This window comes from Monodon monoceros, unplaced genomic scaffold (assembly GCF_005190385.1).
Source record: "Monodon monoceros isolate NGI ecotype Baffin Bay Population unplaced genomic scaffold, NGI_Narwhal_1 Super_Scaffold_22, whole genome shotgun sequence".
Taxonomy (NCBI): domain Eukaryota; kingdom Metazoa; phylum Chordata; class Mammalia; order Artiodactyla; family Monodontidae; genus Monodon; species Monodon monoceros.
In genome coordinates this window covers 12305358-12321904 of record NW_021703779.1, presented here as the reverse complement: position 1 = coordinate 12321904, position 16547 = coordinate 12305358, and the positions used below count along the sequence as shown (strand labels likewise).

The 16547-nt window shown below is 41.5% G+C and overlaps 1 protein-coding gene across 5 annotated transcripts in view; it reads right to left on the bottom strand.

The window, feature by feature from the left end:
* Positions 1–16547, bottom strand: part of GLRA2 (glycine receptor alpha 2) — a 200542-nt gene that overhangs the window by 32983 nt on the left and 151012 nt on the right. For all 5 annotated transcript variants that reach the window (XM_029240742.1, XM_029240745.1, XM_029240743.1 and 2 more), the window contains one exon: positions 2986–3135. In XM_029240742.1, coding sequence (XP_029096575.1) covers positions 2986–3135 — 150 coding nt within the window. The remainder of the gene's footprint in view (positions 1–2985; positions 3136–16547) is intronic.

The following is a 16547-nucleotide window of genomic DNA, read 5'->3' as shown; positions in this document are numbered from 1 at the left end:
GTGCCCCAAATGGCCAGCAGGACAGCAGTATCTCATCACTGACAGACCAAAAGAAAGAAAGATTTATCCCTAGCCTCTTGTGTCTGAGTGCACTTCATTTTATCAGCAAGCTCCCTTCCAGCTATCCTGGAAAGAGTGTTAGTTATGACATTGCTTCTGGAAAGGGTCAAGAACAGAGGCCAGGGATGGGGATGGTTATTTTTTAGATTTCAGCACATGTTAAAGTGAGAACTTGTGTACTGCACCTGTGTACCCCCAACCCAGAAGACCACAGCATGACAGAAAGCAGATGTATAGAGTGGAGGTCCACCAAACCCATCTGAGTTTATTTTAATGCAACTATTAATAAGTGTTCTGGTTTAAAATGAATAATCCAAGACAAATGCTAAATTACACAGGGCATCAGGAAAATAGGCAGGAACAGGACTTTCTGCAGTAAACTGGGCTGTATGATCACAGTACTCACAGTTGTGGGGACTAAATCAATTCTTGTATGGAAAGTATGGTTTATAGTAACCCCTCAATCAGTGTGAGCTCTTGTTACCATTTTTTCTAAACATAATTCAGACTCAAAAAAATTGGAAAGTGCTACTTTGGAAAGATGCCATTTCCTAAGGGACAAATAATTGGAAATGCCTCCCCCTCCTTTTTTTTTTTTCAAAAGTCAATTGTCAATGACAGTAAGAGCTTTGACTGCAAAGGGGCACCTGCTGATTGTTTTAATTAAAGTTTTAAATTTAATCGTAAACTTTAAATTCATAACCACACACCTCAGATGGGCTCTCCCACTACCTCTGCCTCAGCATTCTGACCCCATCTCTCTCCTTGGAGCAATGGCTTTTTTATTCTCCCAAACTACTATTTAATACTATATCTTTCCTCCTTAAACCTTCTACATTCCTCCTTTCCATCCCATTTTCAGCTGGTAACCTGCCTCATAATCCTTGGAAATGATAGGAGCAATTAGGAACTCCTACATCGTACCATCATCCAACTACCAGTGTCATTCTCCCATTTTGTCGGTACAGTGGTGTAGCACATGGGCTCTGGAGACACAGCATCACACCTCAGATCTTGCTGTGCTACTTCGTGGTGCATGAGCATGGGCAAATTATTTCACTGTGCTTTGGTATCCTCATCAATGAACTGACACTAATTTAAGTCATTATTAAAATGGCTGAAATATCTGTCCCCATGTAAGGCCACCCCTGACCCTTGGTTCTGGATTTCACCCTTTCTCATCTTCTAAAGGTTTTTTGTTTTTCCTAGAAATTATGGTGTCCTTTCACTGCATTGTTGATTTCTCCCTTTTTGCTACAGTATTCCTGTTGTCAAACATGTTCTTTTATTTTCCATTTTGAGAAAAGGTTCCTCCCATGATCCCACATTATCTTCCATGCTATCTTCTAGGCTCCCAGGAGGTTTAATGTATCATTTTTTAGGGGGAACAGATTTTGAAAACTCTCTCTCATCTCTTGTATGTAAAATTTTAACTTCAGTTCGCTAGTATTATTGTTACAGGCACTGGAGTTCTCCGTATCAAAGAGCATATTTCTCTCCCAGAATCTGAAACTGAAAGCAAGTGCAAGGCTTCTGGAGTCCTATACGAAATTAAATTATAAACCAGGGCACTGCTTCCCAAATGTGTCTGCACACTGGCATTGCCTGGGGAACTTCAGAAGATACACCTGTGCCCCATTCCGAGACTGGGATTAATGGGTATGGGGTATGGCCAAGGTTTGGGATTTTTGAAAGATCTCCAAGCTATTCTAATGTGCAGGCAAGTTTGGGAACCACTGAACTGGAGATTTCGAGCCATGTATTTCCAACCTCAAACTTCTAGATAATGTAAGTTTGGGGTTTCTGCATTAAAATTAAAGTTGAGACAATGAGATCAGTCTAATTGGATTTATCAGGTTGAAATCAACATGAGTAGGGACCTTATTTACATAAAGCCGAGCAATTCATAAAAAAGCAGTTTTGTGAGCAAAGACGCGCACACAAATTATCAATGTTCAAAACAACAGAATTTTAAAGTAATTTTGTCATATGGAATAAATATCTCCAACTACAGTTGCTAGATAAAACACAGGGCTCCCAGTTACATTTGAATTTCAGATAAACAACAAATAATTTATTAATATAACTCTGTTCCATGTAACATCTCGGATGTACTTATACTAAATATTTATTATTTATCTGAAATTCAGGCGTAACTGTGTGCCCTATATATTTTTTAAATTGAAGTATAGTAAATTTACAATGTTGTGTTAGTTTCAGGTGTATAGCCAAGTGATTCAGTTATATATATGTATATGTATGTGTGTGTGTGTATTCTTTTTCGCATTCTTTTCCCTTATAGGTTATTACAAGATATTGAGTATAGTTCCCTGTGCTATACAGTAGGTCCTTGTTGGTTATCTATTTTATATATAGTAGTGTGTATGTGTTAATCCCAAACTCCTGGTTTATCCCTCTTCCCCCTTTGGTAACCATAAGTTTGTTTTCTATGTCTGTGAGTCTATTTCTGTTTTGTAAATAAGTTCATTTGAATCATTTTTTTAGATTCCACATATAAGTGATATCATATGATATTGGTCTTTCTCTGTCTCACTTATTTCACTTAGTGTGATGATCTCTAGGTCCATCCATGCTGTTCCAAATGGCATTATTCCATTCTTTTTTATGGCTGAGTAATATTCCATTGTGTGTGTGTGTGTGTGTGTGTGTGTGTGTGTGTGTGTGTATACACCACATCTGTTTTATCCATTCATCTCTTGATGAATTTTATTTGCTAAATGTGACAACTCTGTCCCAATTTTAAAGGACTAACCTGAGCAGTAATTCAGTATAGAAGGCTGAATCGGGACAAAAATTAACTTCAGCTTCTTGCTCACTATGTATTGTTCTATTTTCTAAATTACATTGCCTGGATAACCACCTCGAGCTCTACCTGACTTTGTGTGCACTCAGGGTCAACTGTACCTTATTCTGCCTCTTCTGCCTTCTCCGGAGCCGCAGAAACTCCTTGTGCTGCCTGGAGACAAAGTTCACTGCTGCATATTCCAGTAAGGCTGCAAACACAAACAGAAGGCACACTGCCATCCAGATGTCAATCGCTTTTACGTAGGAGACCTGAGAGAGAGGGAGAGACAGAGACACCGTGAAAACTTGTGGGGAAACCAGGCTCCTTATGGTGTGAGCAGCAGAATAACGTCATTTCCCTTCATCAAGGATTATTTTCTAGGCTTTCCTTAAGAAAGTGCTTAAGCGTTTTCCATCCCACTTTGCAGATTCTGGGCAGAGCAGTGAAGTTACATGCCCCCCTGCCCCAGGCCCTTGTTCCATTTCTCTCAGTATAGCCCACCTGCTCAAGTAGCCTCATCCCTGAGACCAGCTCCAAAGGTGACTACAAGAACTGCCTTCGTGAAAAAAAAGAAAGAAAAAACTTTGAGGTAAAACAGTGGGTGCTACTCTTGAAACTGCTCATTTCCTTCTATTTTTTCTTACCATTTAAAAACTCATTAAGATAATTCCAAAACTTGGATGAGAAATAAACTATATCTGGCTTTGGGTCCTTCAAAAACCAAGTTGTAATTTCCATTCAGCTTTTGATCCTAACTGATGCAGAAACAAGTTTCTTCTTTTTTTTATTGAAGTATACAATATTATACAAGTTACAGGTGTATAATATAGTGATTCACAATTTTTAAAGGTTGTACTCCATTTGTAGTTATTTTAAAATGTTGGCTGTATTCCCCTTGTAGCTTATTTTATACATAATAGTTTTTACCTCTTAATCCCCTACCCCTAAATTGCCCCTCCCTTCTTCCCTTGCCCCACTGGTAACCACTAGTTTGTTCTCTATATCTGTGAGTCGTCTTTTTTTTTTTTACATCTTTATTGGAGTATAATTGCTTTACAATGGTGTGTTAGTTTCTGCTTTATAACAAAGTGAATCAGTTATACATATACATATGTTCCCATATCTCTTCCCTCTTTTCTTTATTGTTATAGTCACTAGTTTGTTGTATTTTTTAGATTCCACACATAAGTGATATTGTACAGTATTTGTCTTTCTCTGTCTGGTTTAGTTGCACATGGCAAAATTTAGTTCTTTTTTATGCTGAGTAGCATTCCATTGTGTGTGTGTGTGTGTGTGTGTCTGTATACACACTACATCTTCTTTATCCATACATCTATTGATGGACACTTAGGTTGCTTCCATATCTTGGCAATTCTAAATAATGCTGTTATGAACACTGGGGTGCATGTATCTTTTCGAATTAGTGTTTTTGTTTTTTTCAGATATATACCCAGGAGTGGAATTGCTGGGTCATATGGTAGTTCTATTTTTAGTTTTTTTAGAAACCTCCACACTGTTTTCCCTAGTGGCTGCACCCCTTTTCTCCACATCCTCGCCAACATTTGTTATTTGTGTTCTTTCTGATGGTTGCCATACTGACAGGTGTGAGGTGATATCTTACTGTTGTTTTGATTTGCATTTCCCTGATGATTAGCGATGTTGAACATCTTGTCATGTGCCTGTTGGCCATCTGCATGTCCTCTTTGGAGAAATGTGTATTCGGGTTTTCTGCCCACTTTTTTAATCAAGTTGTTTTATTTTTTGTTTTTTTGGGGTTTTTTTTTGTGCTACACGGGCCTCTCACTGTTGTGGCCTCTCCTGTTGCGGAGCACAGGCTCCGGACGCGCAGGCTCAGTGGCCATGGCTCACGGGCCCAGCCACTCCGCGGCATGTGAGATCTTCCCGGACCGGGGCGCGAACCCGTGTCCCCTGCATCGCAGGCGGACTCTCAACCACTGCGCCACCAGGGAAGCCCAAGTTGTTTGTTTTTTTTTTTTGATGTTGAGTTGTATAAGCTGTTTATATATTTTGGATATTAACCCCTTATTGATCATATCATTTGCAAATATTTTCTCCCATTCCATAGGTTGTCTTTTCATTTTGCTCATGATTTCCTTTGCTGTGCAAAAACTTTTAAGTTTGATTAGGAGCTACTTGTTTATTTTTGCTTTTATTTCCTTTGCTTTAGGAGACAGATCCAAAACAAATACTGATGTGATTTATGTCAAACAGTGTCCTGCCTATGTTTTCCTCTAGGATGTTTATGGTTTCTGATCTTATATTTAGGTCTTTAATCCATTTTGAGTTTATTTTTGTATATGGTGTAAGAGAGTGTTCTAATTTCATTCTTTTACATATAACTGTCCAGTTTTCCCAGCACCACTTATCAAAGAGACTGTCTTTTCTCCATTACATATTCTTGCCTCCTTTCTTGAAGATTAGTGGACCATAAATGTGTGGGTTTATTTCTGGGCTGTCTGTCTAGTTCCATTGATCTGTGTGTCTGTTTTTGTGCCAGTACCATACTGTTTTGTTTACTGTAGCTTTTTAGTATAGTCTGAAGTCAGGGAGAATGATTCCTTCAGCTCTGTTCTTTCTCCAGATTGTTTTGGCTATTCGGGGTCTTTTGTATTTCCATACAAATTTTACAATTATTCTCGTTCTTTGAAAAATGCCATTAGTATTTTAATAGGGATTTCATTGAATCTGTAGATTGCCTTGGGTAGTATCATCATTTTAACAATATTAATTTTTCCAATCCAAGAATGTGGTATATCTGTCCATCTGTTTGTGTCATCTTCAATTTCTTTTATCAGTGTTTTATAGTTTTCTAAGTAGAGGCTTTTACCTCCTTAGGTAGGTTTATTCCTAGGTATTTCATTCTTTTTGATGTGATGATAAATGGGATTGTTTCCTTAACTACTCTTTCTGATATTTTGTTGTTAGTGTATAGAAAAGTAACAGATTTCTGTATATTAATTTTTTTATGCAGCAATTTTACCAAATTCATTGATGAGCTCTAGTAGTATCAGGTGGCGTCTTTAGGATTTTCTATGTATAGTATCATGTCGTCTGCAAACAGTGACAGTTTTACTTCTTCTTTTCCAATTTGGATTCCTTTTATTTCTTATTTTCTGATTGCAGTGGCTAGGACTTCCAATACCATGTTGGATAAAAGTGGCAAGAGTGGGCATCCTTGTCTTGTTCCTGATCTTAGAGGAAATGCTTTCAGCTTTTCACTGTTGAGTATGATGTTAGCTGTGGGTTTGTGATATATGGCTTTCATTATGTTGAGGTTAAATAGTTGTAAACTATCACAAATCAAGATATTCAACCAAAGTAAAATATCAGGGCTGTAGCCTTGGGAAGGTATCTGGTTAAAAAGGAAACTTTTATGACCCTTCTGTGATTGGTTGAGTGCTTTGTACATCTTATTTGATAAAGCAGATTCTGAAAGCAAATACTTTTTACTTGCAATGCAAAGTTCCCTTCATCTCACTCAACTTCCAATTATTTTTTTAAATAGGAGGGGGAAAATAATTAGATGAAGTTGTAACATGTTGGACCACAGACTACAAACGATTCTTATTCAACTGCCTATGTGAATGTGTACTATCTAGTTCTAATTTTTAAATAGGGTTTCCTGCTTTTTGATAGCTGTTACTGAGTGTTTGCCATCCAGAATTTATGCATTTTACATATATTAATTTTCTAACCATTATGACAACTGTATTACCCCCATTTTCTGGTGAGGAAAGTGGGGTACAGAGAGGTTAAATTATTACCCAAAGTGAGAAAGCTAAAGGGTGGCAGAGCTAAGATTGGAATTGGAACCCAGTCTGACTAGCGAATCTCCTTTCTGGACACACACAAACATACTACTAGGATTATACCTTTTGTATCTTGCATTTCCCTTTGACCTTTATAGTGAGCGTTTCCCATGTAATTTAACTTTCTTCTAAATCATAATTTCCAGTGCTTGTATAATTGTCTATACCATCATTAATCATTCTGTATGATAGGATATTTAGGTGATTTTTAGTTTCATTTTATGCTACTGTAAATTTGGGAGCTATGAATATTCTTCCCCCCTTCCCCAGATATTTAACTGTATCTCTGATTATTTGTTAGGTCAATTTTTAGACTGGGATTATGGGAGTAAATGCTAAGAAAATATGCTCCTGACTTAGAAAGTTAGTAGGAGCATAGAGGATGTAAAAGCAGAGACTCTAGAATGAGATGCCTGAAGTAAGAAACACTGCTCTGTTGTTACTCTAACTTTGCCAGATTGTTTAACCTGTCTCTGCTTCCCCTCCTCATCTGTATAAAGGAAAATAATAGTAGCTATTTCATAGAGTTATGTGGATAAAATCACTTAATGTATGCAAAGTGCTTAGAATAGTGTTTGGCACAGAGTAAGTGCTATATAAATGTTTGCAATTATTTGACTACATAAGGGTGTGATTTTGTTAATAGAAAAATCTTGGAAGAGACAGAAAAATCAACAAGGAAAATAAAAACTGCCCACTGTCCTAATATATTCCAATTATTATTTTTAAGGTTACCACCTGCCTTACACTATTTGTCTCCATCAATCTGAACTACTTGGCAGTCCCACATATGTTGTGACAAAGTGGTATAACACCTGGGATGCTTATTCTCAGTCTTTCTGATTAACAGATGACTCAGAATCCTTCATGACTTGGCTTGGATACCAGCTCCTCTAGGAAGCATCCCTAACCTTCCTACTTTTGTCTCATCTGGGTTGGGGGCCACTTTTCCTTGCTCCCTTATAACTCTCTATTGAGCCTGTCTGTTCTTTTTCAGTCCAGCAGCTTCCCTGACCCAACCACTAGACTCACTAGACTGTAAACTTTTTTTTTTTTTTTAAGAAAGGTCCTGTGTAGTATTACTCTTTGTATCACCAGCCCAGGACCTGGCAAATAGTGAGTAAACATTAGATATGTGGGATGGATGGATAAATGGATGATTGAATGACAGAAGGAAGGAATGAAGGAAATACCTGGCCATCTTTCCATTTTTGTACTTTAACTTCAACAATTCTTTACTATATAACATTACCCACAATTGCACATACTGGATATTTCTGAGAGTGGACTGTTAGTGCATTTCTCTCAGCTCACCAAGCATTCCTGGAATGTTTCTTTCCTTAATAAGCAATAATTTTCTTGTATTTGCTGTCCTGGAGCAGTCCTATTCTCCTGTAATAATCGAACATTACCAATCACAGCATTCCGGTTATATGTTATTCAGATGGCCTTTGAATGTTTTAAGACCTAATAATGAGAAGAATTTGTCAATGCCTGATAGATGTCCATACCAAAAGCTAAGTGCAGTAGAACTCACCATCATTCCTCCCCTTGCTAGTGTTTACAGCACTCAGTCATTTGTAAACCTTTCCCCCCTCTCCTTCTAGCCATCAGCAGGCCAGGCACGTATTTGGCTTCTTTTATAACTGCTCATAAACAAATCCTTTCAGTCTCTTAATGATTTTGGTTGGTCTCCGAGTTTCCTCCAAATCATGATCATCTTTCCAGCATTGAAGTGCTGGCATTAACTGCATTATTCACACGGATTTAGGTGGTGTTGTGAGACATGTATTACATATGATGGGATGTCCTTCAGTGCTGGTCTCTCAGGATTGAAATGCCTTTTTGTTACTTCCCTCCAGCTCTGATGTCACATTCTCTCCCTTTGGCTGCTAATCCTTAGATGTTTTTACCTCACATTTTTTCCTGTCACATTATTTTTATGATTCCTGGGCTTACATGAGCCCTTCCTGAACTACATTACTACAGTCTTGCAGAACAGTTTTCAAATTAATGAAGCTCTCAGAATGCTAGTATGATTCATTTAGTGTTATCTCTCCAGGTATATTTAATTCAGAAACATAAACGCTGAGGGCCTACTATGTGGAAGGCAGTGTAGTAGGTGCTGGTGGGAGGTGGGGCAGAAGATACAAGAATAACTAAGATGCACGTTGATTCTTCCCAGGACTACCCAGATGATACCCCAGGGGAACCTGTTCATGCTGTGCTCCAGAAAGCATCATTCACATAGGTCAGGGAGCAGCAAGTTAGGACCTATGAATCGAATCTGCCCCACCACGCTCGATAAATAGTTTTACTGGAACACAGCCATACTCATTCATTTATATACTGTCCACGGCAGCTTTTACAGGAAAATGGTACAGTTGAGTAGTTGTGACAGAGACCATACGGTCTGGAAACCCTAAAATACTATGTGACCCTTTACAGAAAATGTTTGCCAGCCCCTGACATAGACTGCAGTGTTGTCTGGTTTGTCCTGGGGATGTAAACCTTGGTGGCCCTGTTTGGTGCTTGAGAAAACCACGGTCTAGTGAGGGAGACAGTCAAGTGAACATAAAACTGATACAAAGCAGGTGGTCTCATGTGCCAAAGTGGAGGAAAAACCACAAGGTGGCTGGAAGGTGTGGGGAGTTCAGTAGTGACAGGGAAAGTCAGAAAAGGCTGCGCTCCTGGATGGCAGGGCATTTGACTTAGGGCTTGAGGAAAGCCAGGACTTTGATGGGTGGAAGAAGCTATGAAAGCAAAACCATGAAGATGGGAGAGAATAGGTGGGCTTGAGGATGGTCAGCAATCCAGTGACTGGGATGTGCTGGGTACCGGGGAAGTGCATGGTGAGGTATGGACAGGTAGGCTGGGCCAACACAACTTCCAGGCAGAGGCATCTGGGTTTCAGACTGCTTGTAAAGATAAGCTAATTATGGTTTTGAGGTGGGGTATAGATATATAAGGCCTTTTCTAATTAGCTTGGATTTCTTTGTCTCAAAAGCAAGAGTCTTAGCAAAAGTAGACATTTTCCCTCCATATAGAAATTTACCTTCTCTCCTGACACTCTCAACTCTACACAGGGTCAGTTCTCTTCCAAGCTTTCTAACAACATCTCTGAATCCTTTGCTGAATCTTCTTCGATTTCTTATCTGTGGTCCTTGAACTCTTTCCTCTTCGATTTTCCCTGTATCTTCAGGTCCTCAATAAATTCATCCACTCCTATAGTTTCTCTCTCTCTCTCTCTCTCTCTCTCTCTCTCTGTGTGTGTGTGTGTGTGTGTGTGTGTGTGTGTGTGTGTCTCCCATAGCAGAGATTGGCCAAGTTCTTGTGAATCCCATTTCCTCTTCCTGGGACACCAGTAAACAAGATTTTCCAGTTCAGGTGGATCCCCAGTGGAATGTGGGCAGAAGTAATATACACTGCTTCAGGGCCTCTAAAATCTCCCAAGAGGTCATTAGGACTTAACCTTTCTGCAGCCACCTTGGGTGTCACTCATCTAAGATGGCAGTGCCATAAGATGGGAGAAGCCTGGATCCCTAAAAGACGCAGGGCCACCCATTTCACAGTGGAATGTAATATGAGTGAGAAATAAATTTTTATTGTTTAAAGCCATGGAGATTTCAGGGTTTTGTATTTCCAACATTCCCAAACCCATCACTCAGTCCTGACCTCCTGACCTCTCACCAGTATTCTTGTGCTCATTATAAAAGGCCCAGTGCGGGGTGGGGGTGAGGTGGTGGTGGTGGTGGTATTTCCCTGGTGGTCCAGTGGTAAAGAATCCGCCTTACAATGCAGGGGATGTGGGTGGTTCCATCCCTGGTCAGGGAACTAAGATCCCATGTGCCGCGGGGCAACAGGTTACACTGGGACAGGCCAGGTAGTCAGTGCTGCCACCATCCTTCTCTTCCAAGGAAATCTGATTTTCCTGGCATTAAACAGCAGGTAGTAAGCCCGTGTGCCACAACTACAGAGCCCACGCACCCTGGAGCCTGCGTGCCACAACTAGAGAAGAGAAAACCCACATGCCATAACGAAAGATCCCGTGCCACAACGAAGATCCCACAGCCCGCAACTAAGACCCGACACAGCCAAAAATAAATAAATAAAATAAATTAAAAAAAAATAAAAGGCCTGGGAAATTCCCTGGCGGTGCAGTGGTTAGGAGCCCGTGCTTCCACTGCGGGGGGCATGGGTCTGATCCCTGGTCCGGAAACTAAGATCCCACAATGCCGTGCAGCATGGCCAAAAAATATATAAAAAGGCCCGCAGTTAGGATTTGCAAAAGCAAAATCATTATATGCCCCACCTTCCCATTCACTTCATTTGAATCTTGCTTCCCACCGGCAACACTAGTTTCACCATTAGTTCTTTCCTTGCCTTCACCTCTGTTCAGTCTGTTGCAAAAGCTCAACATTGACTTCTGCAAAGCACCCTTAGGTTCACCCTTTTCTCTCCATTCCAAAGATGTCACTGCAACCCTGGCCATCAATGCTTACACCTGGTTATTATAACAACTTCCTAACTGATCACCCTGTACCCAGTTCCTCCTCGTGGCACTTTATCCTTTTGCTTCTGCCAGATTTAATTTAAACACCAATTCATTTTGCAACACATCTTGAGAACTACTGTGGCTGCCTAGTATAGGCTCTAGTATCCAAGATCTCACACAGCATGTGTCCACCCTAGTTATTCAGTCTTATTCCACTCTTTCCTAACATGAACCTTGTGCTTTGTTTAAGCAGTTCTTCTTACCCTGAGGAAGCCAAGTCCATTCCTACTGAGAATCTCAGTCATTCTCAGATGGGTGTAATTTTGCACCACAGGAGACGTTTGGCGATGTCTGGAGATATTTTTGGTTGTCACAACCAGGGGGAGGTGCTACTCGTGTCTAGTTGGTTGAGGTCAGGGATGCTGCTAAACATCCTATAAAGCACAGGACAGTCCCCACAGTGAATAGTTATCCAGCCCAAAATGTCAATAATTCTGAGATTGATAAGCTCTGAGATAGAGAAAGCACCCGCCCCCAACCCAGGTATCCAGGCCTGGTTCAGTGGTCCTCAGCTGGGGCTGATGTTGCCGTGAGAGGACACTTGGCAATGTCTGAAGGTGGTTTTGGTTGTCCCACCTGGGGAGTGAGGTTTTGCCACAGACTTCTTGTGAGTAGAGGCCAGGGATACTGCTAAAAAGCCCAACAATGCATAAGACAGTCCCCATGACAAGGAATTATCCAGCCCCAAATGTTAATAGTATGAAGGCTGAGAAATCTTGGTTTACACTCTTCTCCCAGCATAGAAATTCTTCCTCCCTTTTCCTGCTTTCTCTACCTATGTATTTCCAGGTAATTCCTCAAGGAGTAGCTCAGTCTCCATCTCCAGAGTGATGCTTTCTCTGCCTATTCTAGCCCACAGTGGTCTTACCCATCTTTAGGATTTGTAATGCACTGGTAGTTAGCATCAGACAGTTGAGTGTTTGCTTCATGTTTGCATGTTTTATCTGCCTAGTTAAAGTATAGGATGCTTGGAGGATAAAGACCCAGGGATGTCTTTTGTATCTATACCCCCCAAGAACAAGTCTTTGTGCATTGAGTAAATGCCCCATAGTTTCTGTTGACTGACAAGTTATTCAAGCTGCATATAAATTCAAATTCCTTTCACAGTCACTAAAGGGAAAAAATTTATCTCACGTCTTTTAAAGCCAATAGCTGATGATATTAAGATTACTGTAGATTTATTTTCACTAAGGGAAAGAAGAATAGTTATTCTGCTGAATTTACAATTCCTGTAGTTTACAAACATATCTGGTGAAACAGTAGAGCCAGTCAAGTTGTTTAGGTTTTTGTGACACTACATAAACATTTACCTGATATTTGAACAGACCAGTTAGTTGATGGAGTTTAGCTCATTACTCAGTTACTTTGGCATCATGTTGACATTTCTTAGAGATACTTTTCATTAGTGTTATTTTTCTTTTTCAACACTATCTAGGTATTTTTTAAAATCTTGGCAGTTTTTCATGAGGAGATTTTTTCATTAATTATATACTGAGATCAGTTTCAAAATGGAAAATCAAACCAGAATTTATTTACTTTAGTCCCATAATTTGTTTTGTCTACATTCAAAGACTACACCATTTCCTGCGTCACGAAGCCAGTTGTTCATGGGTTCGGCCATTTTCTACCCGGTGTTTATCCCCATCATAGAAGAGTGGCTCGTCATTGTATAAGGATTGCCTGAGTGTCCTTACAGCTTGGGTGCCCTCTCCATCCCTCATGGGCAAGGCACTACCATTTGACAATGTGCCAACTGAAATATATCCACATTCGCATCCCCTAGGCTGACCCCAGAGAGCTGACACGTTCCTCTAGCAGCCAGCCAAGGAGGATGGGTATGAACACGTATGAAGAGAAGTTCTCTCCAGTAGAGAAAAATCACAAATGACTGTGATAAACCAAGTATTTTTTTAATAGAAAAGAGACAAAATGGAATTTATAGGACAATGTCAAAATACTAAGATATTTTTCTTGCTTTAAGTGGAATGATGTCTCACACCCACCTGCTTGAGTCAGTGTTTAATTATTCTAATAGAAGATTTTCTGCTCTGTACAGTACAGTTTCTTTTTATCCAATTTAGAAGGACAAATCTTAATTAACCCTGATTAATGCAGCTGTTGAAATGGATAGCCGTTGGTCACAGTAGCCTGACCTGCGCTTCCATTACATGGGACAGAAGTCTTTGGTAGCTCCAATCAATTCGTCTTTTATTGAGTGCTATGAAGTATACCACCACCGTCTCCATCCTCATTTTATGGGGGAGAAAAATAAGTTTATTAAATGCATGTCTAAATCTTATACAGGTAGTAAGCAACAAAGATGGAAATGAGAATTCTGGCTTTGACTTTCTGTTTTGTCTCTTACCTACGTTCAGTCATGGTAAAAAATATCATCAGAAAAAATATAAGCAGTCGAATTAATCCTAGTGCCAGAGATTCATGGTGTTGTACAATTTCACTGCCAAGTTGCCATTTTTATTGCCTAATTAAAGAGCTCACATCTGCCGTTTAACGCCAGGAAAATCACATTTCCTTGGAAGAGAAGGATGGTGGCAGCACTGACTACCTGGCCTGTCCCAGTGTAACCACCGCACCCCGTTTTCTCTCCACGTCTTACACTCTTGCTAGGTTCTGGGTAGAGTACTGAATAAACACAACTCTTGTGAGGCTGCTGTTTGTAAAAAGAGCCATTGGGTGGCAGTGCCTCCAAGCCTGTACCTGCAGGAACCAACTAGTTACCAAGGGCATTCCTTAGACCACAAAGCTTTCATCAGGACAGGACCTGAATAACCTCAGGGACCAAATAATTTGGGTGTTGGATGGCACACAGGTCTAGTTAGCTGATATTATTTCTTAAGATGAATAAATTTCTCTCCATTATGGTGGTCAGAAAACTGTTCAAAGTTGCTTGCCAAAGCACACTCTCCACGTGAGTTTTGTGAGTGGAGAGGCAAGAGAAGGGTAGAACTGCCAGCCCCAGAATGCACGAATAATCCTAGGTGACAGCCACTGTTAGACTCATCATAGGGACACCCTGGAGAAAGGCAGCCCCAAGGCTCAGCTTTCTGCAAATGTAGGTGTCTGGGGGAGGGAGGCAAGGTGAGGAAGGAGTGGCATCTGGAGGAAGGGGAGGGAGCAGGGCTGGTGGGGCTTCTTCCCCGTGCTGCGTCTGCCACATGCCTCACCATATTCTCAGCTGACGGACAGGAATACTGATTCCTTCCATAGTCTGCTTCCGGTGGCTGCACCTTCAACGACAAAAGAAGTGTAGTATATTGCTTCTTAGGCAAGGGCAGGAATGAGGAGGGAGTTGGGAGTCAGGAGCAAATTGCCCAGCAGTGTAAGAATAACCACGATGAAGAAAAGAGCCAGTTGGATGATATCAGTTTTGGAAAGGCAACCAAAGGCTTTTGGTGGATAATGAGATGATGCTCCACTTAATAGATATCTGTGTAGTCAGTGTGTGCGTGTGTGTGTGTGTGTGTGTGTGTGTGAGAGAGAGAGAGAGAGAGAGAGAGAGAGAGAATCAGGGAGAATATGAAGACGGGAAAAGGAAGGAAATGATCCAAGGATCCCAGTGTCATGGGGTCATTGAAGGGTTGCATAAGACACTTTCGGTAAATCTTAACACACATTTGGCAGATTGTGGACCCTCAGTCACATTGGTTTGCCAGGAATGAGCTCTTGAAGATATTACATAATTCAAAGCTTGCATAATTCAAGGCAATTTTCCCTAGAGGAATACATAAAAAGTAGAATTTGGTTGTATTTCATGTTCTGTGCATGCATTAAGACTTCATTAGTATTTTTATACTGCCCTATTTCAAACTCACACAAGCTAAGTTCACGTAAAATGGCACCTCGTTGTAGCGAGCACTCCTATATGTCAGGGGGGCTGCGATGTGCTGTTACGAAAACAAAACAACAAACTCCCACCACCATCATCAGTGAAAAGCTTTCAGCCACAGAACTCTAGGAGTTATCTCTGTGATATAGATAAGAAAACTGAGTTTACTCTTTAACTCTAGCAAGATCACACGGCAGAAGAGTGAGTGAGCTGCTCCTCACATCTCCTCTGGCTTGACTCCACCCTCCGTGCTTTTCTGGCTCCCTGACCCCTGAGGGAAACCGTCCCCAGGGAGTGAGTTGGCAGAATTACTCACAGACTGTGGTTTCACCAGATGACAACATCTGATGTGAAAGAGGTGAGAGAGTGCAGGCAGCGGGCTGGGCGAGCTCGAGACAGCACAGTCACACCTGCAGCCATGGAGCTACTACGAAAAGAAATGTGGGAAAATGAGAGAGAGCCACACTGCCCTTCATCTGCTTTCTCAGCCATGGGTGCTGTTTCCACTTCTTTATCTACTCACCCACCCACCTCGTCGCAGGTTCAAATTTCATTCTTATGAACAAGGAAGGAGAGGAGGGAAGTTTCATAAAAACTGTCCAGTCTCGTTCTCTGACTCAGGCTGAGGGAAAGGCCTTGGGATGGCGGCTAGGGTTTGTAGCGATGACAGTGGTTTTCTCCTGTCCTCCGTCTGCTGCTGCCCAGAGAGGGGGCTGATGGGAGGGGAAATCTGGAGAAGCTGGGTGGTCTCCACCCCCTAGACTGGGCTCGTTGCCTTATGATTTCCAAGTCGGCTGCGCTCCCTGGAGTAGCATGAGGAGGCCAGATCAGGAAGGCAGCACGGGCCAAATCTCTCACCCCCGACCATTTTTGCAACCCTGAACCTTAGCAGAGTGAGCAGGCAGGCCATTGCTGGGTATGTGCGGGCTCTTGGTCATCCCAGAGCAATCACGATGGCGGACTTCTGACGCAAGCGGTCTTCTGAGATGCTCGGTGGGGTGGGTGAGATAGGTGAGCAATGGACGATCCTGGACTACAAACGGTGGCAGGCTTAGAAGCCCATTCCAACCTGTAGTGATAGAGAAGCCATTTCCTCAAGAGCACCTGGGATCCTGTGATGACTCTGGGGTGCAAAGAGGCTTCTCCAGGTGCTGAGCTTCCCTGCAATGCACCTGAATCCTCTGAGCCCTGGGATGCCACAGCCTGGGGATGAGGATGGATGTTCCTTTGGTGGAGGGCAAGAGTGTTTCACAACTGAGATATTGATATCTATTGAATGGCAGTCAGTGGTAGCCAAGAAGCTTTACCACCCACCCCCTGGCCTGTGGCCTGGTTTAGCTTCAGCTCTGCACTTTAATGTTAGCTCATGGTGCACGCAGCAGGTTAGTGAGGAGGGCTCTGCGGGAGCCACCTTGATAGAAACCTTCCCTTCTTGGCCTGAGACCCTGG